At 43.0% G+C, this 21,753-nt stretch overlaps 1 protein-coding gene across 1 annotated transcript in view; it reads left to right on the top strand.

The window, feature by feature from the left end:
* RAB7A (RAB7A, member RAS oncogene family) overlaps positions 1–21,753 on the top strand; it is a 57,583-nt gene that overhangs the window by 18,319 nt on the left and 17,511 nt on the right. The window contains exon 2 of the mRNA XM_075550113.1: positions 17,331–17,391. Coding sequence (XP_075406228.1) covers positions 17,339–17,391 — 53 coding nt within the window. The 5' untranslated portion in view covers positions 17,331–17,338. The remainder of the gene's footprint in view (positions 1–17,330; positions 17,392–21,753) is intronic.

Below are 21,753 nucleotides of genomic sequence, written 5' to 3'. Positions count from 1 at the left end.
CTGGTGAAGCTGATGGCAAGGGAGAGACTAGTCCCAGACTTGCCAAGAGGATCCTGCCCTGAGAGGGTAGTGAGAGATGGTGGACATGGCAGAGAGAAAGACCTGCTTGCTGCACTACTAAAAGCTGAGAGAGCTGCCCTGCACAGAAGGGAGGAATGACCTCTCTCCTTTCGAGGAGCCTTCCAAGACTGTGCATGCTTTCTGGTTCTGATCCCAAGTTGTACTCTGCTACTTCCTTAATAAACCATATAACTTATATGGCCTGTGAGTTTGATTGAACCTACCAGACAATTAGATAGTGCTTTGGGGGCGGGGTGTGTGACTGGTGTCAGAATTGGTCAAAAGTTTGAAGACATGTCAGACCACTCCCTCCCAGGAATCTTTTGACTTTGGCCCATTCTTAATCCTCATTAGTCTCCTTGATGGTACCATTACTATTGTGATGCCCTTGAGATAGATCTTTCAATAGAAGTGCTATGGTGACAGGGTATAGTGAAGGGTGTGTGGCAGTAAATACTTTCTGAGGGATAGTTGTAGACGGTGACACTTGAGCCAGAGGCCTAGGGAGAAGGGAGTTAAGTTTGATATTAATTTTTTTTGATATTCTTAGGTAAAGCAGGTTGTGCTTAGCATGTCTAAAGAAAAGTGAGAAATAGATGAGGCCAGAGGCAAGGAGCAAATTAAAATCAAGACATTCTGCTTGCTTAGAGAGACATTAGTAAATAATGAATGATTTTTTTCCCCTGTAATTTACTCTTGGGCAAATATGTTTTCCTTTCTGGGTATGAATTTATTCATTTGTAAAGCGACTTAGACCACACATCAGTGGCTTTCCGATCGCATGTAAAATCTTACGACTCCCTGCAATTGAGACCTTCGTGTAGTAGCTGTTGGTTTCCTCTCGCCCACCCCAAGAAGTGGCTCTGCTTTGTCTCTATGTACTTATAATTCCATGTAAGAGTCCTTTTGAAAGGAAAGAACTTAAAACCACCCAGCCAGAGCTTTAAGGTACCGTTTGAGTGTACTTCAGGGTGTACTTGGAGATACCTTAGCTTATAAATTGAATTTGATTTCCACCTTGAAGTTCTATGATGAGAATTTAAGACTTATAGCTCCTTTGTTTTGCAAATGAGGAAAATAAGATAAGTATCTTTTCATCAACCAAATTCTTCCTCAAGAGAGACAGACACCAAATTATACCACTGACCAGTCTGGTGATGAAGTGTAGTTTTGCACTTAGACACTGGTGAGGAGAAACAAGGAACTGGAAGCTTTGATTCAAGAGGAGAGAAGGTTCCCTGAGACGCATTCAGTAATTCTAAGGAAAAGCATCTGAGCCTGCAGTAGTATGTTAAAAAAAAACAAAAAACCACCCTAAATCTCTCACTGCCATTGAATCGACCAAGCAGCTCTGTAGGACAGGATGGAACTGCCCCTGTGGGCTTCTGAGAGGTTAACTTTAGGAAAATAGAGTCTCATCTTTTTCCCTTGGAGCAGCTGGTGGATTCAAACTGCTTGTGGTTAGCAGCCCAAAGCATAGCCCACTACACCAGGAGTAATAACTAGGTAAGGGGTGCTAACCCCCCCCTTTCTTTTGGTATGGTGAGTTATAATCTCAAGTCATTATTTAACACCCTACATATCTAAGGCAAGCTGTTTATTGGTAATATTGTGAGACAGGCAGATGTTTATGCAAGATCTTGTAGACAGAGCTGGAAAATTGTTTTAAGCTTGAGTCCCAAAAGCCTGTGTCATGTACCCTTTTAAAACAGAAGCAACGCGTGGTGAAACCATTGACATTGTTTTCACTACTTCATTGGACTGCTAACCGTGAGGCTAGTGGTTCAAACCCACCAGCCGCTCTGCAGGGTAAAGATTGACAGTGCAGAAACCTTACGTAGGGTGCGATGAGTCAGAATCATATACTCGATGGCAGTAAGCTTCATTTTGGTTTGTATTAACCTAAACCTTACAAGGGGGAGTACCAAGAGATGTTGTTATGGACTGCAGCATCAGCAGAGGCACTGGCCAGGGGCAAGTTTTGTTCCTGAAACCCAGGGGAACAGGGACTGCAGGTCCTCTGCTTCACAAATACATTTAGGAGCTCAAAGCATTAGATTCTGGTTTGTGAGCATCCCGATGGCTGACAGAAAGACTTATGCTTATTATAACAGAAGCAAGCTGTTGAAATGAAAGAGGCTAACTTCTTGGTTAGCCAGAGGTATAGAAAAAATAAAGACCAAAAAGCAACACTTAAGTCTCTAGATTCACTGTTTCTCACAGTTTGAAGTCTGTCTTAGCCTGATCCTTTTTGTAGGGTGAACGGGGCAAAATCATGGTCTTCCTTGCTGTCATTTCCATTACTACTACTATAGTGTTAAAGAAGTTTCTTTGCCTATGAAATCCTCATCGCATCATGGAACAATATGTAGGAAGTCTCTCTTACAGCTAAGGAAGGAAGTTGAGGCACCGATGTGGGTTATTTATAAAGCTTATTAGTAAGCATAGAATCCAGGAGTCAGATTTTTCCAGCCACCAAATCCATTACACAAGAGAATAAGCAAAAAAAAAAAAAAAAAAAGTATAAGCAAGTAAAGGAGTTTAGTGGCATTGGAGGCCATGTTGGGCTGCAAGGTCAGAAGCCCAGGGCATAATTTAATGTCATTTATGTTAATTCCTACCTACTTTTGGAATTACCTTCATTAACATACATTTATTGTGCATTTATGCAGAGAGCATGGAGTCTAGTGTTTTTCTCCCTCCTAGACTTAGCACCATATGTAATCTGATGCTTTGCTAGTTGCCTTAAAATGGGATTTTAAATCTGTTGTCAAAAATAAATTTAGCATGTAATGAGATAACGACAGTAAAAGTAAGAATGCTTTCTATAGCTCTGTGCTAATGTACTTGAAATGCTGAGTTAGTTTGTTCTGCCCACTGGTGGGTGGGTGGTGGTGTATGGAGATTAGAGGTATAAAAAGATGGAGCGGAGGTGGGGTATGGGGGATGAAATAGGAAACCCTAAGGGTTTCTGCTAATTATTCCCAAAGAATTAGAAAGAATGTTAACCACATGGTACACTCCCTTGCAAGTTCTCTTCCCGCATTATTGGCAGTCATCTTTATATATAAACAACACAATAAACTAAGTAAACTCTGTCACAAACCCTCTACACGGACACTTTTTCTTGACTTCCTGAAGTCTTCCCATACTCCCCACCCAAAAGAGATGGGGGCTGGCTGGTATCAAACAAAATTGTAATTGGATTGTTCTAGAAGGGGGAAGATCCTGGTTAAAGACACTTGAAGTCCGTTGAAAGATTTAGTTTGAAGCATTTCTACTTGCTGAAGTAGCTTGATTGATTGACACTACAATGCTGGTTCAAACAGCCCAGTTTCTGTGGGGAGGAAGGTCGGTACCAGGATCTCTCTTTTTTTTTTTTTTTTAGGATCTCTTAACCAAATGAGGGAGAGAGGGAAAGGGCTGTATGTCCCCTTTGTCATTCTAGAGAGTTTCTTGGGCTACTGATTTTCTCCCTCCCTCTGGTTAACCGCTTAGGTGGGTTCTCTGTTTAAAAGAGATAAATGGCAGAGGTCATAGGAACTGTCACAGTTTGAGACTTCTCTTCTGACTGCATGCCTTGCTTTTATTAGGAAAGATATCTTAATTCTTGTGATGAGGAAGCATCTGATCTTTTCCTAAGTCTTTTCTGTGTCCTTGTTCCTGCTGCTCAAATGTTGCCAGCATGCAGGGTCTTTGTCTGATAGCTTTCCGTTCCTTCTCTTTTTAGGTGGTGCTTCATCTTAGCCTCCTAAATTCCCAAGGAGATTGGAATTTTTGCCATGGGGTTGAGCATTTGGTCCATACTAATGCACCTTGTCAATGTGTTGGGCGTAGGAGAGGCCTTGCTAACCTAGAGGGGCACGAAGTGCATTTGTCATAATGGGGGGAAGAATTTGGTGCAACTTTCTTGGCCTTTTCCTCACTAGTGCAGTTCTCATTTTTCTTAAAAACCTCTAACAAATAGCCCCGTGATGGCCTTGTGTCCTTTGAGAAGTAATCTCTCAAGGCTATTGTTTTAGAATTCTAAAAACCAATCACCATAACCTCTCCCCCCCCAGCAGTTTTATTTGGCACAGAACTTCCATATCATATAATTTGATAACTCAGACCTTCAGTCATATCAAGGAGAATTGTGCATTCATCACCACATGAATTTTATAGCAATCCCCCATCCCCTCCCATTATAACCTTCTCAGTTGACCTTTCTGTAGTGAATTTAATTGACCTCCTTGGAAGGCACTGTTGATTAGACTTTGTTTTCTAGAGCATATTGGTAAACCATTTTCTGTTATGATTCATACCATAAAATCACCTTCCTTAGCTTAAAATTTGCTTAAAAGACTGGGATCAGTTCTTTGAGGTAACCGATCTTCCAGCAGCACCTTCCAGTTACGTTCACTTAAAATCGAAAATGCCGAATCATTTTGAGTTTCCCCACTTCAGTGGTAATTAGAGCCCTAGCTGAATGGGAAATGCTGTATATGCCAGCGCTGGTCTACTTTGTGGCATAGGCCTACGTCTAAGGCGATGAGAAAGCCTACTGTCTGCCTCAGTGCTCTCTGTACCTGTGTGGAAGTCAGTGTGCAAGGTATTATTGTTAGGTGCTGACAAGGCCTCACAATTAGGTTGGACCCCACTGTCGCAGCTACTGTTTTAATTCATCTTGAGGGTCTTCCCCTTTTGCTGGCCCTCTACTGTACAAGTCACTGTGACGCTAATGTTTAGCCTGTCCTTCCTGTGAACACGTGCCTCTGTTATTCATGGTGGGCTCTGGTGAGATGTGGGGCTGTTAGCAAAGAATACTGAGCTTTGATAAGGAGAGAGGTAGGTATTAAAGCGTTTCTTTATGTCTTGTATAATTCTTTAAGATTTTCTGTGGTTACACATTGGGTTGCTAACTGCAAGGTCAGCAGTTCCAAACCACCGCAGGTGTAATTCTCTACCTCAACTCTTGGAGAGAATTACAGCTCTGAAAACTCACTAGGGCAGTTTTACCCTGTCCTGTAGGGTTGCCGTGACTCAGAATTAACTCAATGGCAGTGAGTTTGAGAGTTTAGCCCTTTGGTACTAAAGGATTACAGCTCACTGAGTAACAGGATGTAATGTCATACACATGCGACATTTACTACCATTGATGCTTCAGAGAACTCTGACTCTAGGACATTGAGCCAGCCTCCCCTCCTAAGTGATATGTGACCTGTTGGGATGAGCAAAAGGCTTACAGTCTACATTTGAATAAACAATAGCCCTGTCCTAAGAAACTTAGCATCAATTGTTAGTTGAGTCAAGAGGATGCTGCTATTGTCAAATGGTTTTTGACTTATAGAGACCCTGTAGGACCAGAGGGTCATAGGTGCAAGTTGATGCATTTGAATTGCTGGCCTCTTGGTTAGAAGCCTGGTGCTTAACCCTCTGTGCTATTGGAGTTTGCAAAAGCAGGGGCTTAGAATTGTGTGTTTAAACCAGGAAGAGTGCATATTATTCATGCCTCTTTCTTAGCCTCAGTATTTGTGCAGTGTTCTTCAGTAGTGTTTCTGGATGAAGGAAAGAATGCCTGTGAGGAGATTTTACCTCACTTCTCCAACCCCTACAGCCTCAGTTGGCATATGATACAGGTAGTCATGATTATGAGAAAAGGCATGCTGAGACCCAGATCCTTTGGGAATTAGAGGTGTCTTACAAGGTAGGCTCTCAAATGTAGACATTATCACTTTCCCCAATGAGACCTTAGTAAGGTGTTCACGGGGTGAGAGTGAGGCATAAACTGTTGAAAGGCTACAAAGTTAGACTAGATGCCATCCCTAACAGAAACATGCCAAGAAAATGCGTGGCCCGCTTCCTTACCTCAGAAACAAAGTATTAAGTACAGCTTCTTGGCTCTGTTAAAGAGAATAGAATTAAAGTTTTCCTGTAAGATTTTTGGACTTTTATGTGTTTCGTTAAATCCTTTCATTGTAACGATGTCTTTGATTCTTTTTGAAGGCGTCTAGAGGCAGTAGTGTTAGTAAACAGACCAGTAGCCTGTCTGGTCTAATACCAGTACAATAAATGTCTTACTCAGAGCCAGGAAGTTGTGCATTAACAAAGGACTGTATACTTTTAAATCCTGTAAATTCCAGCATCTCAAACACACGGAGGCAACCCCGTACATTAGCTTAGGTATAAATGGAGCTCTGCTCAAGAGTGGTGTTCCTCATTTTTAAGGATTCTTATCAAAGGGGATTGGGGGAGAGACATGCACAACAGAATTTCAGATTCTTAAAGAATATAGATTTCCTGGAACCAAAGCAGCTGATGACTCCCTGAAACTTTTGCTCTGATGTGTTCTTAAAACCAAATAGTAACTCAACCCAAACTCAATACCCTCAAGTCCATTCTGGCACATAGCTGCCACCCCCAGCCCCATTGTTATGGTTTCAGTGAAAGTTCCCACAGCAAATGGGTTTTCCAGTCAACAATTTGTGTATAAACTTCTGTGGCATTGACTGTAATGTGCTAGCGAACATTTGTCTGTTAGTTGGCATAAACCACTAACTCGTGGGTGTTGTATGCCAATCTGGGAGTGATTTCAGTGTAAGATTCAGATTAAGAGGGTGATAATTTTGAGGGTTCCTCTAGTCTACATCATATCATCCAGTCTGGTCTTATAAATTTGAATTTTGTTGTGCATTTTTCTTCCTTTCCAATGTGGCCCTTTTGCTGTGTCCTTGGTGAGATGCTAACTTGGGGACCTTTTCCCACTGCGGTTGCTGGTTAGCAACCTCCAGGCTCCTAAAGACAAATAGTAAAGAGTGTCTGCCCTGAGCCCTGTGAGTTTTCAGTATCTACCTAGATGGGATCAAACTGTAATTTCAATGGAAAGATTAGATAGGAAGAAATGGAAAGGGCTGTGAATTTATGCTAACGGAGTAACAACTCAGGAAAGGTGTGAAGATGATCACACAATTTAAAGAATTTAATCAGTGTCTGAGTTGGTGTACATTTTGCTGTGTATATTCTCAAAATAACAAAGTCAATGTGAGAGGAATCACCCCCTAACAAATAATCACAGGTCTGGTAGGCGCAATTGTACAGCTATAATATATAAAGATTACAGTAAAGTCATAGGGAATAAGAGCTAGGAGAGTAAAATGAAGGAGTCAGACACATTTCAGGGTAGCATGCTCTCACCTCAGCCCTTCGTGGTGGTCCATGTGGGAGGAGGAGAAGGGAGGGTAGGAGAATGAGGGGAGAGGGAAGCAGGACTGGAGGAGAGGGGACAGAGGAGAGCGCATCTTTACTGTTTTGGGGCTTCTATAGGTATCCATTAGTCATGCATATTCAGGTGTTACATGTCACCAGGTGGGTAGTAATCACAGTAAAGTCTCTGAGCTCACAGGCGAGGAAACCCAATACCTACATCTGATGTCTGCATTGGGGGAAGGCCTGAGGGGGATGGGTGCCTGGGTGGGAGGAGATAAGCAAAGAATGTCTGCTTCTACAGGGAGACAGAATCAACCATGCTCTCACTTTAAGGCAGCATAGCTGTTAGGGGAGAATCTGTGGGAATGGTACTTGTTAGTTTCCCACATCAATAAAGTTAAGATTGTAAAAAAAGCAAATAATGGAATTCCTTTCTGGGTGGACACAGATGTGGAGATGTCTTACAGATAGATAATGATCTTTTCAGCCATTACTGCCAGCCTGCAGGCTTCTCTGATCAGAGGGGCAGCCCCAGAAATACTCTGGCTCCTGCCCCAGCTCTTCAGCCGAATCTGACTGGGGGTGGGCGGACTGCATCAGGTACTGCAGGTGAGTGTAGTATGGAGGTTATCTGGAGTCTGTTGGAGGAAGGTCCGAGGCAGCATTTGACCTGAAAGGGAGAAAATGAACTAGCTCAGAAAACCCTGGGAGGACAGAACCTAGATTTCAGAGTTTAGGGTTGTTTTGGAACATAGCTGTGCTGAGTAAAGGCAAGTTAGGGGTTGGCTTTGGGAACGCCTGGCGAGGGAATAATGTGTGCAAAGACGTGGAGGCCCGGAAGCCTGAGATAGAATAGTAGTGGGAGGAGAAACTAGAAGCTCTGAGACATTTGTACTCTAGAGAAACCCAGATGAGGCCCAGTACAGTCTGAGTTACCACTTGGGGATGGAGAGAGTGACTCAGCAATGCTTAGTGACCAATTGAAAATCAAGGTTAGTCAAAGATGATTTGCACCTCTGGTGAGGGTGTGGCCAAAGAATCCCCATCTCAAAACAGCCTCCTTGTGGAAGATAAAGGCTAATCATTCCACTTACTTTCTGTTTAAGGAACAGCCAAAAAGAATTTAAAGAACAACAAACAAGGTAGCAGCTTGTTCAAAGACACTGGTGGCCTAATGGCCTAAATGACAAAGGAGGGAAGATTAACCTGATCAGTTGCTAAATTGTTGGGGGTTTTTTTTTTTTTTGCTAAATTGTTTTACTGTCTAATGCTCTCATCTCAATTTCTGGAGCATTAACATATCCTGAGTTCCCAAAAGAGCCTCATTATTCTTCAAAAATGGTTATCTCATCAGTAGACCAGTAATCTTGCTAAACCCCTTCCCCAGTATGAGCCTCCTGTGACTTTTGTCACCTCCAGGCACTCTTGGAAATGTGTGATTGTGGTCTCCTACATTCCCCTTCCCTCCCCCCCAACAGTTTTCTTGGCATATAATTCATGTACCATACAATTCAGTGGTTTAAATATATTCAAGCATTGTGTCGTCATCACAATTTTAGAACACCTCGTTCTTGTTAACCCAAGTACACCTGTAATAGTCTACTTTGTATCCAGTGCATGTCTGAGAGTAAGCCCGTCACATCGGCGCTCAGTAGTCTTGGAGGAAATGCACTGGAGGCTTAATCTTAATGGTGGCCCTGCAAATGGAGCCTGGGCTTTCACTGTCATCCCCCTTATTGCTCTCGGACCCTCCATTTTCACCATGTTGTCCTAATGACTTTGCTTACAATTGCTGCTTATTACTGTCCACACCCTACCTAGCTTTGACCTCTACTTCAGCACAATCATCATGTACTCCCGATGACTGCACACAATTGTTCAATCTCCAAGAATTGAACAATTCTTTGAAAATGTCCATTGAACCCCCTATTCTTCCCTACCGGTTTCATTTTACCATCTAGCCTATTGTTCTCATTGCGCCTTCTCAAACTACTTTCTGATTTGACTTGACCTTTTATTCAGTCATTTGAGCAGTATTTTTAGTGACCTTTCTACTTGCTTGGTTTCTTCTTATTTTACATACATGTTGTGTTTTTGAGGGCAGGGGAATTTAATTTTACTTGAAGGAAAAAATTGTTTTCAGGATATGTAATACATATTGCTAGGGTTTTGCAGTCCCCAAGTGCTAATTCTTACAAGGAAGCTTATCCAGAATAGGGACAGAAGGTTTGGCTTGACACTAGAAGGAAGAAAGTTTGTTCTGAGTATACATTATTCTAAGAATACTTGAGTGGCTTAGAAGATAACTCCTATTTTAACAGATCAGTGGGTATTACATAAAATGTTCCTTTTCAAGGAAGAGGGTGTCACAGACATTGTAAAACTCATTCTTTCTGCTCCCAGCGTACTTGTTTGGGATTTTCCTGGGGAAGGAACAGCTTTTGTGTTTTAGAAAACATGTTTTCCAGTTAAAAAGTTCTTCCAACTGTGTAGGATTAAAAAAAACCATTTCAGTTTCATAAATGCATGAAGGAGTGATGAGAAGGGACATCAGAAGTAGAAACTGCCGGTGGAACGTGTGAAGCTACCCTTGCTGGGAGAGCTTCTTGGGACAAAGTATGTTCAAATGTTTTGGCTTTTTTAATATTTTTCTAGAAGCAAGGAGAACATTATGTACAACATAACTCTAAGCTCTTGCCAATTTAAAGCTAGCAACATCCAAGTGAACCCAGATGTGGGATGCCTGAGTACCTTTGGATGTTTGTTATTGTTGGCTGCTGGTGAGTCCCCTACTCATGGTCACTTCATGCACAAAGGAACAAAGTACTGTCCCATCCTGCATCGCCCCCTAGTTTCTCATGTATCCTTGTGATCCGTCGGGGGATGATCATCTTAGGCTCTCTGAATGCTGTGCTGAAACCTGTTTAGTAGCATGCCTGAAGGCAAGTGGTTCTCCACCTTCCTCATGCCCACGACCCTTTAATACAGTTCCTCGTGATGGTGACCCGCGCCCCCCCTCCCCCAACCATCACTGTAATTTTGCTACAATTATGTTCAGAATTGGGCCACCCCTGTGAAAGGGTCATTTAACCCCCAAGGGGTCACACCCCATAGATTGAGAACCGCTGCCTTAAATGAAGACGAAAACAATGTGCATCCAAGTGTAGAATGTCTTTTGTGATCAGAAAAGTTATTAGAAAAATCAATAGAATAGCATTTTCTTCTGCAAAAATGAAAATTGCTTTCTAATTGAGCGTAAGGTGAAAGGTGTCTCTAAACCAGAAAACCTTACTGATACAAAGAAAAGCTTCAAGAAGTGACTGCAGCAAGAGACTGAAGCATGGCAATTGTGAGGATGATGCAGGGCCCGCAGGGTTTCCTTCTGTGGTGCAGAAGGTTGCTGTCAGTTATAACCAACTTGGCAGCACTCAGTTCCTGTGTCGTCCATCTCCTTGAGAGTCTTCTTACACCTTAAGTTCCCAAACTTACTTGGCCAGCCGCCTCCTTTCAGAAAAAAATTGCTCAGTGCCCCCAGCAATAACAACTTCAGTACTATAAACGAAGATGAAATGTAGTTAGCTGCTTTCTTAGCCCCTTCATTGTTCTAGCCCACCACTGCTCTCCCTCCTTGCATGCCCCCTCAGTCAGTGAGAGTTGCAGTCTGGGAGATCCTCTTCACACTGCTGTACAACCGTTTGTGCACATGTAGTGGTTTTATAGTCAGAAATTTTGCTGATTCATGTTTGGCTCCTTCTTAGATTTCCCTCTCTTTACTGATGTTCTCTCTTTATTCACTTACTGTTTTGTTCGTGTGGTTCTTTGTCCAGTTTGTTGTAGCTCACTGAGCATGTTTGAGATCACGGATGCAGTCTCTTGTACTAATTCTTTCAATGTTGGGGCTTTCTCAGAAAATGTATACGTGTTTATTTTTTTGTTGAGAAGTAGATAATTTTAAGTATTTTAAGTGATAGCACAGATTTCTCCCACTCAGAGATTTCTAGTGTTTGCCAATTGAGGACTGTAGTCATCCATTTCTGACTTTCCTCTAGTATTTTTGCAAAGTATGTATTTCTTGAGTGTGAACAGTGAAGTTTATGTTCTATTCTATGCTATCAGCTGGTGATCTGACACAGATTTCTTTAAATCTGACACAGATTTTAAATACATAGTAAGAAATGGGGTTCTGTTGCTTTAAGTCTTCTGATGAATGCTGTTAGGGAAATGCTTTGCAGCTCAGAAGGTTTGATTCCTTAGGGAACGATAAGAAAGTCTAAGCAAAATATAGTACCCTAAGTGGAGGGAGAGCAAAAACAAGGTGTGTACTACTCATGCTGAGGCCGCTACAGACATGCAGCCCACAGCCCACAACGTTGGCAGGGCCAAAGCACTGGGGGAGGCAATAGCACACTGCCCTCTTAATACAGCCTCCTGCGGGTGATTAGACCAGCCATCCCTCATCAAGCTGCATCTGAAATGAGGCGTGCGGGTGAAAAGAAAAGAAAGAGACATGTACAAAGCACGGGATTAGGAGGACTACAGTCTGATGGACTTGGTTTTTATACCCTTCTTACAAGGGAATGGTTACAAAACAAACATCGGAAGAATTTAAAAAACATTCCTAAACTCTTATCTATGCAAATGTTACTTAACTAGTCACACTTTCTTAACATTGGAATAATAAAAGCACTATGTTCTAAGACAAGCACCAAGATTCAAAAGAATCTTAAAGAGGTCGTAAATAACTGAGTTATCTCAATGTTTTTAGCTGCAAGGTCATAAATAACTGAGTAATTTTGCAATGCTTTTGTCTGCAAAGGCACAGCGGACTAGTTGGTCACCCATCAATCAACACCTGGACCAGTCAATGGTCTCCTACAGCCTCATCTTCATAAAGCAAACCAGTCAGGATCCAGAGTTCCAAAAGAGTTCATTTCAAATTTACCTTTCCAGTTCAGTGGTTGACTAGATGGCGGGACCAAACTCCTAGAACTCCCTATACCATGTTGTGTGACCTGACAGTGAGGCAGTCCCTAGGGAGGAACAGGGGTAATAAGAGGATCTTACTAATAAAAATGGTTTGGGGCTTGCCTCTCACCCCTGGTAGAAAAATACTAGATGTAAGACTGAATGGAACCAGTGTCTGTGTCATCCACTCTATCCCCTAATTAACACGGATGTCACATATGAATGAATACTGGTGTGTGTGCCTGGAAAGCTGGTTCCCATTCCCATACTGCTACTACAACCACGAGAAACAGACTTAGAAACCACACAAGACAGCAGATCTCAAGAACATAAGGCCCTCACTATCAGTTCTTGGTTTATGGGATTGTGGTCAGATGTACTATTTCCTTTCAGTTTGAAGTCTTGGTGCAATACTCCCTGTTGAGAAAGAGGAGAAGCGTCTGCAGTGAGCATGTAGAAGAGGGAAAGGTAGCTTATTACCATGCATTGCTTCCGTGCCCCTCTCGTTGTCTCTGGTCTGTGTGTTCTGGATATGTTCATTTCTGCATTTATAACCGGTATTTACTAAGCACTTAACTGTATTCTACTCCAGTCCCTGGCTAGTTGAGGTGTGACTAATCAAAAGGTTGAAGTTTTGGATCCAACCAGTAGTACTGTGGAAGAAAGGCCAGGTAATAGCTTCCAAGAAGATTATAGTCAGTAAAACCCTATAGAACAGTTGTACTCTGAAACACATACGTTCTCCATGAAAGTGAAACAGCTCAACAGCAGTGGGTTTGGGTGTATTTTTTGTTTTGGTCTTATTCTGTGCATATGTGGGAAACTCACACTGAGGGAAATAAGACGAGGACTGTATTCCCTACTTACAACAGGGAGTCTGGAAAGCTAGTATTCCACAGTAGGAAAGTCATCACTTTAGTAAGTTTGAGATCAAGTTCAAGTACATTATTCTGCTTTAAATATCGTTTCCACAGATTCTCCCTTAACAGCTAGGCCGCCTTAACATGAACACATGATTAATTCTGCCTCCCTACAGAAACAGACATCCTGTTGGTATCTCTTCGACCTTGTCTCCCAGTCCCTCTCATACCTCCCCCCAGTGCAGGTATTAAGTTTCTTCACCTGTGAGCTCAGGGAGCTTACTGTAGATTCTACCACCTTGTGACGTATGTAACTACTGAATATGCATGTCTTATGGCTACCTATAAATACTCCAAGAAAGTAAAGATTTCTCCTCTTTTCTCTCCCATTTCCACATGGACCACCAAGAGGGGCTGAGGTGAGCTTGTGTGTCTGACCCCTTTATCTTATTCTCTTCCCTTTTCTCTACGACTTTACTATAATCTTTATGTATTATAACTGTACAGTTGTGCCTACTGACCCTTTGGTTGTTAGAGGCTGCTTTCTTCTAACACCTATATTCTAGTCACTACCAAAAACATTTTCTTGATTCAATCTTCACCGCATCCTGACGACATCAGAACTATTTCCTATGCCATAGAGAGGCTAAATGACTTGCCTAAGATCACACAGCTTATAAAGGGCAAAGCCAGAATAAGAGCCCAGGTAGTCTAGGTTCACGTAGTGTCTGCCTGTGTAGGGCACATACGTTGCAGGCAGTGGAACTGTTGTTAGGGCGATCGGCCTCACCCTTCAAGAAGCTAGTATTCTTAAAGTTGAAGCTAGAAAGTAGGTCTCTGTTTCTCCACACTTGATCTTAGCCCAAAGGCCGAGAAGCGATAGGTCTCTGTTTCTCACAAACTGTAGAAGAATAACTAACTTAATTACCTACTTGCTTTACATAGAAACATCGATTTCCTCCAGCTTCACTGAAAGTAAAAGTTGGATGTTGACCCTTGCCACTGTCACACCAACTCTCCTGCCCTGGTTATTTCAATGTCTGCTGGCAGATAGTGATGGGGCAAAGCTAGAGGTTCTGAGAAGGCGTGCTTCCTCCTTTAGGATGTTCATATTCAATCTTGAATTCTAGATTCTGGGAGAGAATGTTGCCTCCCTAGCCTGGGGTTTCAACTCTCTGAAGAAGAGTGAGCCTCTAGCATTCTTAGGATACATCCATAACATTGGGGTCACGAAATTAGGACTCGGACGTTTCTGGAAACCACTGATTTCTGTCTCTAGACTCTGGGATGAATAAAGCAAGAACCCTTTTTAGTATGTAGGCTGCCCAAAAGTTTTTCTAGAAGACAGTTGAAACAACTTACGGCCAGTACCATTCGTGCACTAACTAAAGCAACTATAAGAATGGTGTGGAGACATAATCTGCCTGGACTCTTCTGACTTTACTTGGGGAGGGAGAATCAGACTTACCACCAGCCCAAGGCAATGGAAGCCAGACATACACTCCAAACTTCTTAGCCAGTTTGGATATCAACCATCCCCTCCAAGGCACCTTCCTTCTTGGTTCAACAGTAAATTGCAATGGGCTCACAGAACTCCCACACTATACTCATAATTATGGTGTCTCTTAGGGAAGTTAGCAGGTTACAATTCAGGATTAGAAATGCTCAGCATGCAGTTCTTCAGTTAACACTTCTTCTCAGGCTTGTCTCTCTCTGGTTCTCAGCCACATGGGGGACCACAGTTCTGCTCAGGCAATGTTAACAGTGCTTTTTCAGGAGCTCCATTCTATCACTTGGCCTTAAGTAAGCCTCAGCCCCCAAACACACTACTGTAACTCCATGGGCCTGCAAATCTAGCACCCCTGAGTCTTCTACCTAAAGGCATTCAGCTTTTTCACTCCACGCGTCTAGGAGCCTGGTACTTTGCTTAAGCTCTTGGTGCTGCTGCCTCTGTTGCTACTACTTTTCTAGTGTCACAACTCTGTCTCCTGGATTGAGAAGGTTCAGTATTCAGGCATCTCGTTGGGTCCAATGGACATTCTCTGGCTTTGCCTCTTCTTTCTTGGTGGTAGTGAAATCCTCCCTTTCTGCTTCTAAGAGCATTTAGACCTAGCAGCATAGTGTAGTGGTTGTACTGGTAACCATAAGGTTAGCAGTTTGAACTCACCAGCCACTCCATGGGAGAAAGATGAGGCTTTTTGTTCCCATAAATATATATAGCCTCAGAAACTCATAAGGGCAGTTCTACTCTGCCATTGGGTCAGAGATTCAGAATTCACTCGGTGGCAGTGGGCTTGGTTTGAAGGATAGCAAAATTAAGCAATCCCCTTGTTAGAGTTCCACATATGTTCTGTGCGGCCCCACCCCCCACGAATACCATGAGTCTTATTTACCTTATTAGTAGGAGACCTGGTCTCCTTGGTGGGACACAGATGTCTCACTTCTGCATAATCCTACCTAGTCATGACTAAAAGAGCCATGTCAGGTAACTCACTGTACCACACCAACATTTGATTATAATTCTCTACTGCACACTGAAGATACAGGAAAAAATAAGACTCGTTGTGGAGATTATTAGAAAGAATAAGACAAAAACATAAAACAACAAGTAAATGTTCTGAAGACAGTTAAATCAGGTATCTTAAGCAGGGTTCTATTGAAATGCAAAACCAGCGAAGCATGTATGTCCAATTAGAGGGCGGGATATAGCCAGGAAACAGCTCACATCGTTGTAGAAGAGGGCAAGTTTCAAGTCTTTAGGTCAAATGTTAGACTAGAGGTGTCTCGACCCAGTTAGCTGTAGAAGTGGTGACAAGTTTTGATTATGGAGGCAAATGAACCCAAAGATCAGTAGGCCTTCAGTAACCCAAAGATCAGGTCCAAAGAGCTGGTTGTGGATAAACCAGATACAGGGCCTAGACCTGGGAAAAGGCAAAGTAAGTTGTTCCATATATTCCATATCCGAGGGGTACCCTCAAAACACATGCATGCTCATTTGGTTTCGATGTAAGGGAGATAGTGCATTTGGAGTTTGTTCCACCAGGTGAGACTGTTGATCAAGCTTTCTGTTTAGAACAGTGGTTCTCAACCTTCCTAATGCCGTGACCCTTTAATACAGTTCCGCAGGTGGTGGTGACCCCTCAACCATAAAATTATTTTCGTTGTTCCTTCATAATTAAGTTTGCTACTGTTATAAATTGGGCAACCCCTGTGACTGCTGGCTTAGAGATTATGAAAAGTTTAACAGTGTGTAACAAAAAAGGCCTGATTTGTGACAAAAGGGGGACTGGTTTTGCCAGCATGACGATGCACCTGCTCATGCAGCCATCTCAGTGAGCCAATTTTTGGCAAAAACAGCATGCCTCTCTTGCCCCACACACCTTACTCATCTGACATTGCTCCATGCCACTTCTTGTTTCCGAGAATGAAGAGGGACATGAAAGGACAGCAATTTGTTGACATAGAGGAGGTAAAGGAAAAAGCTAGGGAAGTGCTGTCAGCCATCGAAACAGATGAGTTTGAAAAATGTTTCCAAGAATGGGATTGCAGATTTGACAAATGTATTAAGTGTAATGGAGAGTACTTTGAGGGTTATAAGGTTGTTTTGTAAAAAACATTTAAATACATAACTTTGGGGGGGCGGGAATTCTGGGGTTTGGGAGGCTACCCCTCATATATTTCCATAGAGTATATTGAAAGCAGGCCACACACCCTTGAGGGAATCTCATCATGGGAGTTTACCAAGTCTTAACTTCCAAAACAGAGAAGCCTGCCTCACTCTGGTTTGACTGAAAAGCATATGGAGAGGAGTAGAGAGGGTTAATTTAGAGAAAATAGTGGAGCCTTGGTGGTGTAGTGGCCGCGCATTGGGCCGTGATCCACATGGTCAGTAGTTCAAAACCACCAGCAACCTCTGGGCTTTTCACAGAGCAAACTGTCAAACATTGTTGAATATATAATTTAGAGAAAATAGTCACCTTTCTGGGGAAATGATATTTGAGTAGAGACTTGAAATAAATGAAGGAACAAACCCAAGCTACTGGGTATATCAGCATTAATCCAAGTTGCTGTTAGCAATATCCAAGCTGAATATATTCTTTCAGCCTGCTCATAAGGGTTGTTTTGCTTGGCTTTCTGGTCCAGGGTTCAGATGAGTGATGATGGGGCTGCCTAGATGTTTCTGCCTCAGGAAATGTGGTTCACCTTATTCGATACTTCTGTCACTCCTGTCACTCTCACAGTCTCTCTCCTTTCTTTCAGTTTGAAGCATGACTTCTAGGAAGAAAGTGTTACTGAAAGTGATCATCCTGGGAGACTCAGGGTAAGTGTCCCCGTGCATTTCAGCTTCATGCATTGCGTTGGTTTTAAGCCTGACCACCTCCTTGGAACTTCTGCTCTTTGTCCTGATATTTGCCACTTCCTTCTCTGTCTCCCCGCTGTTTGCAACATGGCAGAAATTTCCATAAACCCTTGTTAATATTACCCTCCTTTTTAAAATTTTAAGCATGCTTTCCTATTTTCTGTATTGAATATTTTGTTGTTTCTAAGGTAGAAGTTTACAGAGCGAGGTTCCCTTTTTAATTATTCTTGTGCAGATTGTTCCATGACGTTGGTTACAATTCCCACCTTGTGCCAGCACTTTATTCTGTCCCTTCTGCTTCCACTGATGTCGCTTCTTTCCTCTCCTTGTCCTCCATTTTGCTTTTGTTTCAATGTCGACTGTTTGCTCTCAGGTAGTTAATTGTTTCAGGGACACATTACTCAAGAATGATTGGGTTTAGGGTCCTATCCTTATACTGTAAGGTGACCTCCAGGAGTATTTTTAGTGCAAGATTAAAGAGCATCTTAAGGTAATGGTCTCAGGAGTTCCCTGTTGGTCCAGTAAGTCAGGTCTGTTTCACAGCATTTGAGTTATATTTTACATTTTTATTTTTAGCAGGACTTCATCTAGTTCTTTGGGCTGCAGGTTCAAAGAGACTGTTAGTATAGGTAAACTAGAGAAACAAATTCATAGGCACTCATGTGTATAAGAAAGAGCAATTGTATATTGAGAAAACATGCCAGCCCAGTCCAGATCAAGTCCACAAGTCTGGTATTAGCCCATACGTCAGATACCAATATGTAAATTCCTCTTCAGACTCACGCAACATATGAAATGATGTCGAATGCAGGAAAATCACAGGTCAGTGGGTGGAAAGTCTTGTGGATCCAGTGGCAGTGGAAGCATCTCAACACTGGCAGGGATCTATCTCCATGTGGCTCCTTCAGCTCCAGGTCTCTAGTGTAGCTCCATATGTCTTGTCCACAGAAATGTCTTCCAGGGAGTGGAGTGAACAAGTGTCCTACCTCCATTGAGCTATTTATCTCCTTAGCAGCTCCAAATGAGGTCCTCAAGCTGTGACCTCATTGACAGACTGAATTCCACCCCTTCATCTTTTTTTTTCTTTTAATCACTTTATTAGGGGCTAGTACAACGCTTATCACAAGCCATACATACATCCATTGTGACAAGAACATTTGCACATTTGTTGCCATCATCATTCTCAAAACATCTGCTTTCCACTTGAACCCCCAGCATCAGTTTCTTATTTTCCCCCCTCCCTCATGAACCCTTGATAATTTATTTTGTCGTATCTTACACTGTCCAACGGCTCCCTTTACCCACTTTTCTGTTGTCCGACCTCCAGAGAGGAGGTTATATGTAGATCCTTGTAATTGATTTCCCCCTTCTACCCCACCTTCACTCCACTCTATCTGTATCACCACTCTCACCACTGGTCTTGAGAGCTTTCATCTGCCCTGGATTCCCTGTGTTTCCAGTTCCCTTCTGTACCAGTGTACATCCTCTGGTCCAGCTGGATTTGTAAGGTAGAATTGGGATCAAGAACTAGAGGAAAGTTGTATGTTTCATTGTGGCTACACTGCATCCTGACTGGCTGGTCTCCTCCCCGCGACCTTTACGTCTCAAATCGACAATAGAATATGTAACTACCACAGAGATTGTGGGCTACTTGGGGCATTAATCCTGTGGACGAGTTTCTAACTTGCGTCTTGGGTTTCCTTTGTTTTCATTTACTCCAGACAAGTAGATACTAATAGTTGTATCTTATTTGGGTGTTCACAGGCTTTTAAGACCTGTTAGCATGATTTACTGGTTGCCATTTGAACTCTCACCTAAGTAATGGTTAACATTTTTATGAAACCCTTTCCTTCACACTGGCTAGATAGGGAGCCTTGTTTATTAAATTTGTTGCCAGTGGCCTTATGACTTCCAAATAGAGGTTTTAGTTATACTGTTCTTGAATCCGCCACATATGCAGAGGAGACTGGGACTGGAGAACTGGGTCCTCCTCCTCAATCTCCCTCTGACCAAGTAGTTCTTCAGTAGCTCTTAAGTGTATGTGGCAGTGCTTTTTGGACTTGGCATCTGAAGTGCCCATGAAAGCAAGCACTGACTGGAAGCTGCGCACTAGTAATCCTAATAAATGTACGTGGTTGTTGTTAGGCGCCATTGAGTCAGTTCCAACCCTGTGTGTCATCTGCTCAGTGGAAGAAAAAGCGAACAAATAAAACTGACTGACACCGAATCAGTGCTGACTCACAGTGACTGTACAGGACAGGGTAGAACTGTCCCTGAGTTCCCTAAACCATAACTCTGCGAGCAGAAAACCCCATCTTCTTCAGCAGAGTGGCTGGTGGTTTTGAACTGCTGACCTTGCAGTTAGAAGCCTAACCCACAACCACTGTGCCACTGTTTAGTGGAGTAGGGGCTAATGAAAAACAACCGTGAGACAGCACTTGGAGTGCCCCGTGGAGACTGGAGAGTAGGAATGACGGGTAAGAATCTCACTTCTGATACCAAATGTTTTGTCTCACACTCTTTTCAACTCTTTGGCTCCCCAGTATGCTCTACTTTTTCTGCTGGGTTCTGTAATTCATTACAGTGGCCACATAGAACTCACAGACAATGTTTGTGATTAGAGCGTTTATTGGGGAAGCTAGCAGGCTACGATTCAGGTGGAAATGCTCCAGATAGAGTTTTCAGTCAGGAGCCTCTAACAATCGTGGGGGGTCTGTGGGTGCAGTTGTGTGGTTATACTGTATAAAGCTCATAGTAAAGTCACAGAGGATGAGAGGTAGGAGAGAAGATGTTAGAGTAAACCAGTCTCTAGCAACCATGGGGTGTGTAGGAGCAATTGTACGCAGGTAATATATAAAGATTATAGTAAAGTCACAGAGAATAGGAGAGAAGATAAAATACAGGAGTCAGACACGTTTCATGGTTGCATGCTCACCTCTGGTACAGCCATGACCTCAGCATCCAGGTCCACGCAGAGAGGGAAGAGAGAGCCTCTTTAACTCTGACCACAGCCTATAGTACTTAGGGCTGTGCAAGTCCCCCTGGGTAGATAGAGGTAACCACATACATCATAGGAAAGGGGTGAGCGTGTAATCGCAAGGGGAGGAATTAGAGGTACACATGTGACACGATGGGAGGACCCTAGACTCAAGACAACAGCCTTAACCTTGTTCATCCTTGAGTGGGCTTGACCTTGTCTCTGGGCTCTTCTTCCGGGAAGCAATCCACTATCCTTATCAGAAAGGAGTGGGACGGACTACAGTCTGATTTCTTTAGATGGCTGATAATCCTCAGGGAAGTTAACCTCTAAGCAGCTTGCATTGACTTCCAAGTGTGCAGTCATTTACCATGTGATGCAAGCAGATTCCTAAGTTTGGCATATATTTGGGGTCAACCTGGGGGAAAACCTTTTTTGTATCCAACAAGATAAAATAAGGGAGTCAGGCACATTTCATGGTAGCATGGTCACCTCCGGGATAGCCATGATCTCAGCAGCCAGGTCTGCGCAGAGAGAGGTAGGAGTAGAGAGTGAATCTTTACTGTCATGGGTTATTTGTAAGTAGCCATAAGACATGCATATTCAGTAGTTACATATGTCACAAGGTGGGTGGTAGCCACAGTAAAGTCTCTGAGCTCACAGTAGGGAAACCTAATAACCTGCATTGGGGGAAGGTAGGGGAGGGATAGAGATAACAAGAGTGTCTGCTGTTAGGGGACAACCTGTGGGAATGCTATTTACAGAAGGATAATGTACTTGGACTTTATCAACTACCAGAGTGGTGGCTTTCCTACCATGGAATATTAGCTTTCTAAATTCCCTCTGTTATAAGTTAGGGAATATAGTCTAGTTATATTTCCCTCGGTGTTAGTTTCCCACAGGACATAGGAAGTTTTTTCAAAGGTACAAATAAATGCCGAAGGGCCATGCCGCTCTGCTGTGTGCCTCAACCCAAAGGCATGCAGCTCCAGCCGCACAGGTCAGTGAGCCCATCCCTGAATGAAGTGCCCAAGGAGGCCCTTGCTCCAGACTCATGGGCCCCCAGTTAGTGCCCAGAGGCACCCTACTCCACAGGTCAGCCTCCTGCCCACAGTCTTCCGCTTTCCTTGCTCTGTGAACTGGAAGTCCATGCTGTCTCCTGCTCTGCCTCTTGGCTCTGCTGTTGCTACCACTCTTCTACCAGTCCTGGTGTCTAGCCGCTCTTCTGGGTCAAGGAGGCTCCCGTACAGGAATCTCAGGTCCTGGGTGCACTCCCTTTCTACTTCTGAGGTGACTGAAGCCATGGCTTACCACTGTGCTACTTCATCAGACTGCAGAGATAATTT

The sequence above is a fragment of the Tenrec ecaudatus genome, chromosome 5 (assembly GCF_050624435.1).
Source record: "Tenrec ecaudatus isolate mTenEca1 chromosome 5, mTenEca1.hap1, whole genome shotgun sequence".
NCBI lineage: Eukaryota > Metazoa > Chordata > Mammalia > Afrosoricida > Tenrecidae > Tenrec > Tenrec ecaudatus.
The sequence above is the reverse complement of the archived record's forward strand: the minus strand, read 5'-3'. Positions and strand labels throughout refer to the sequence as shown.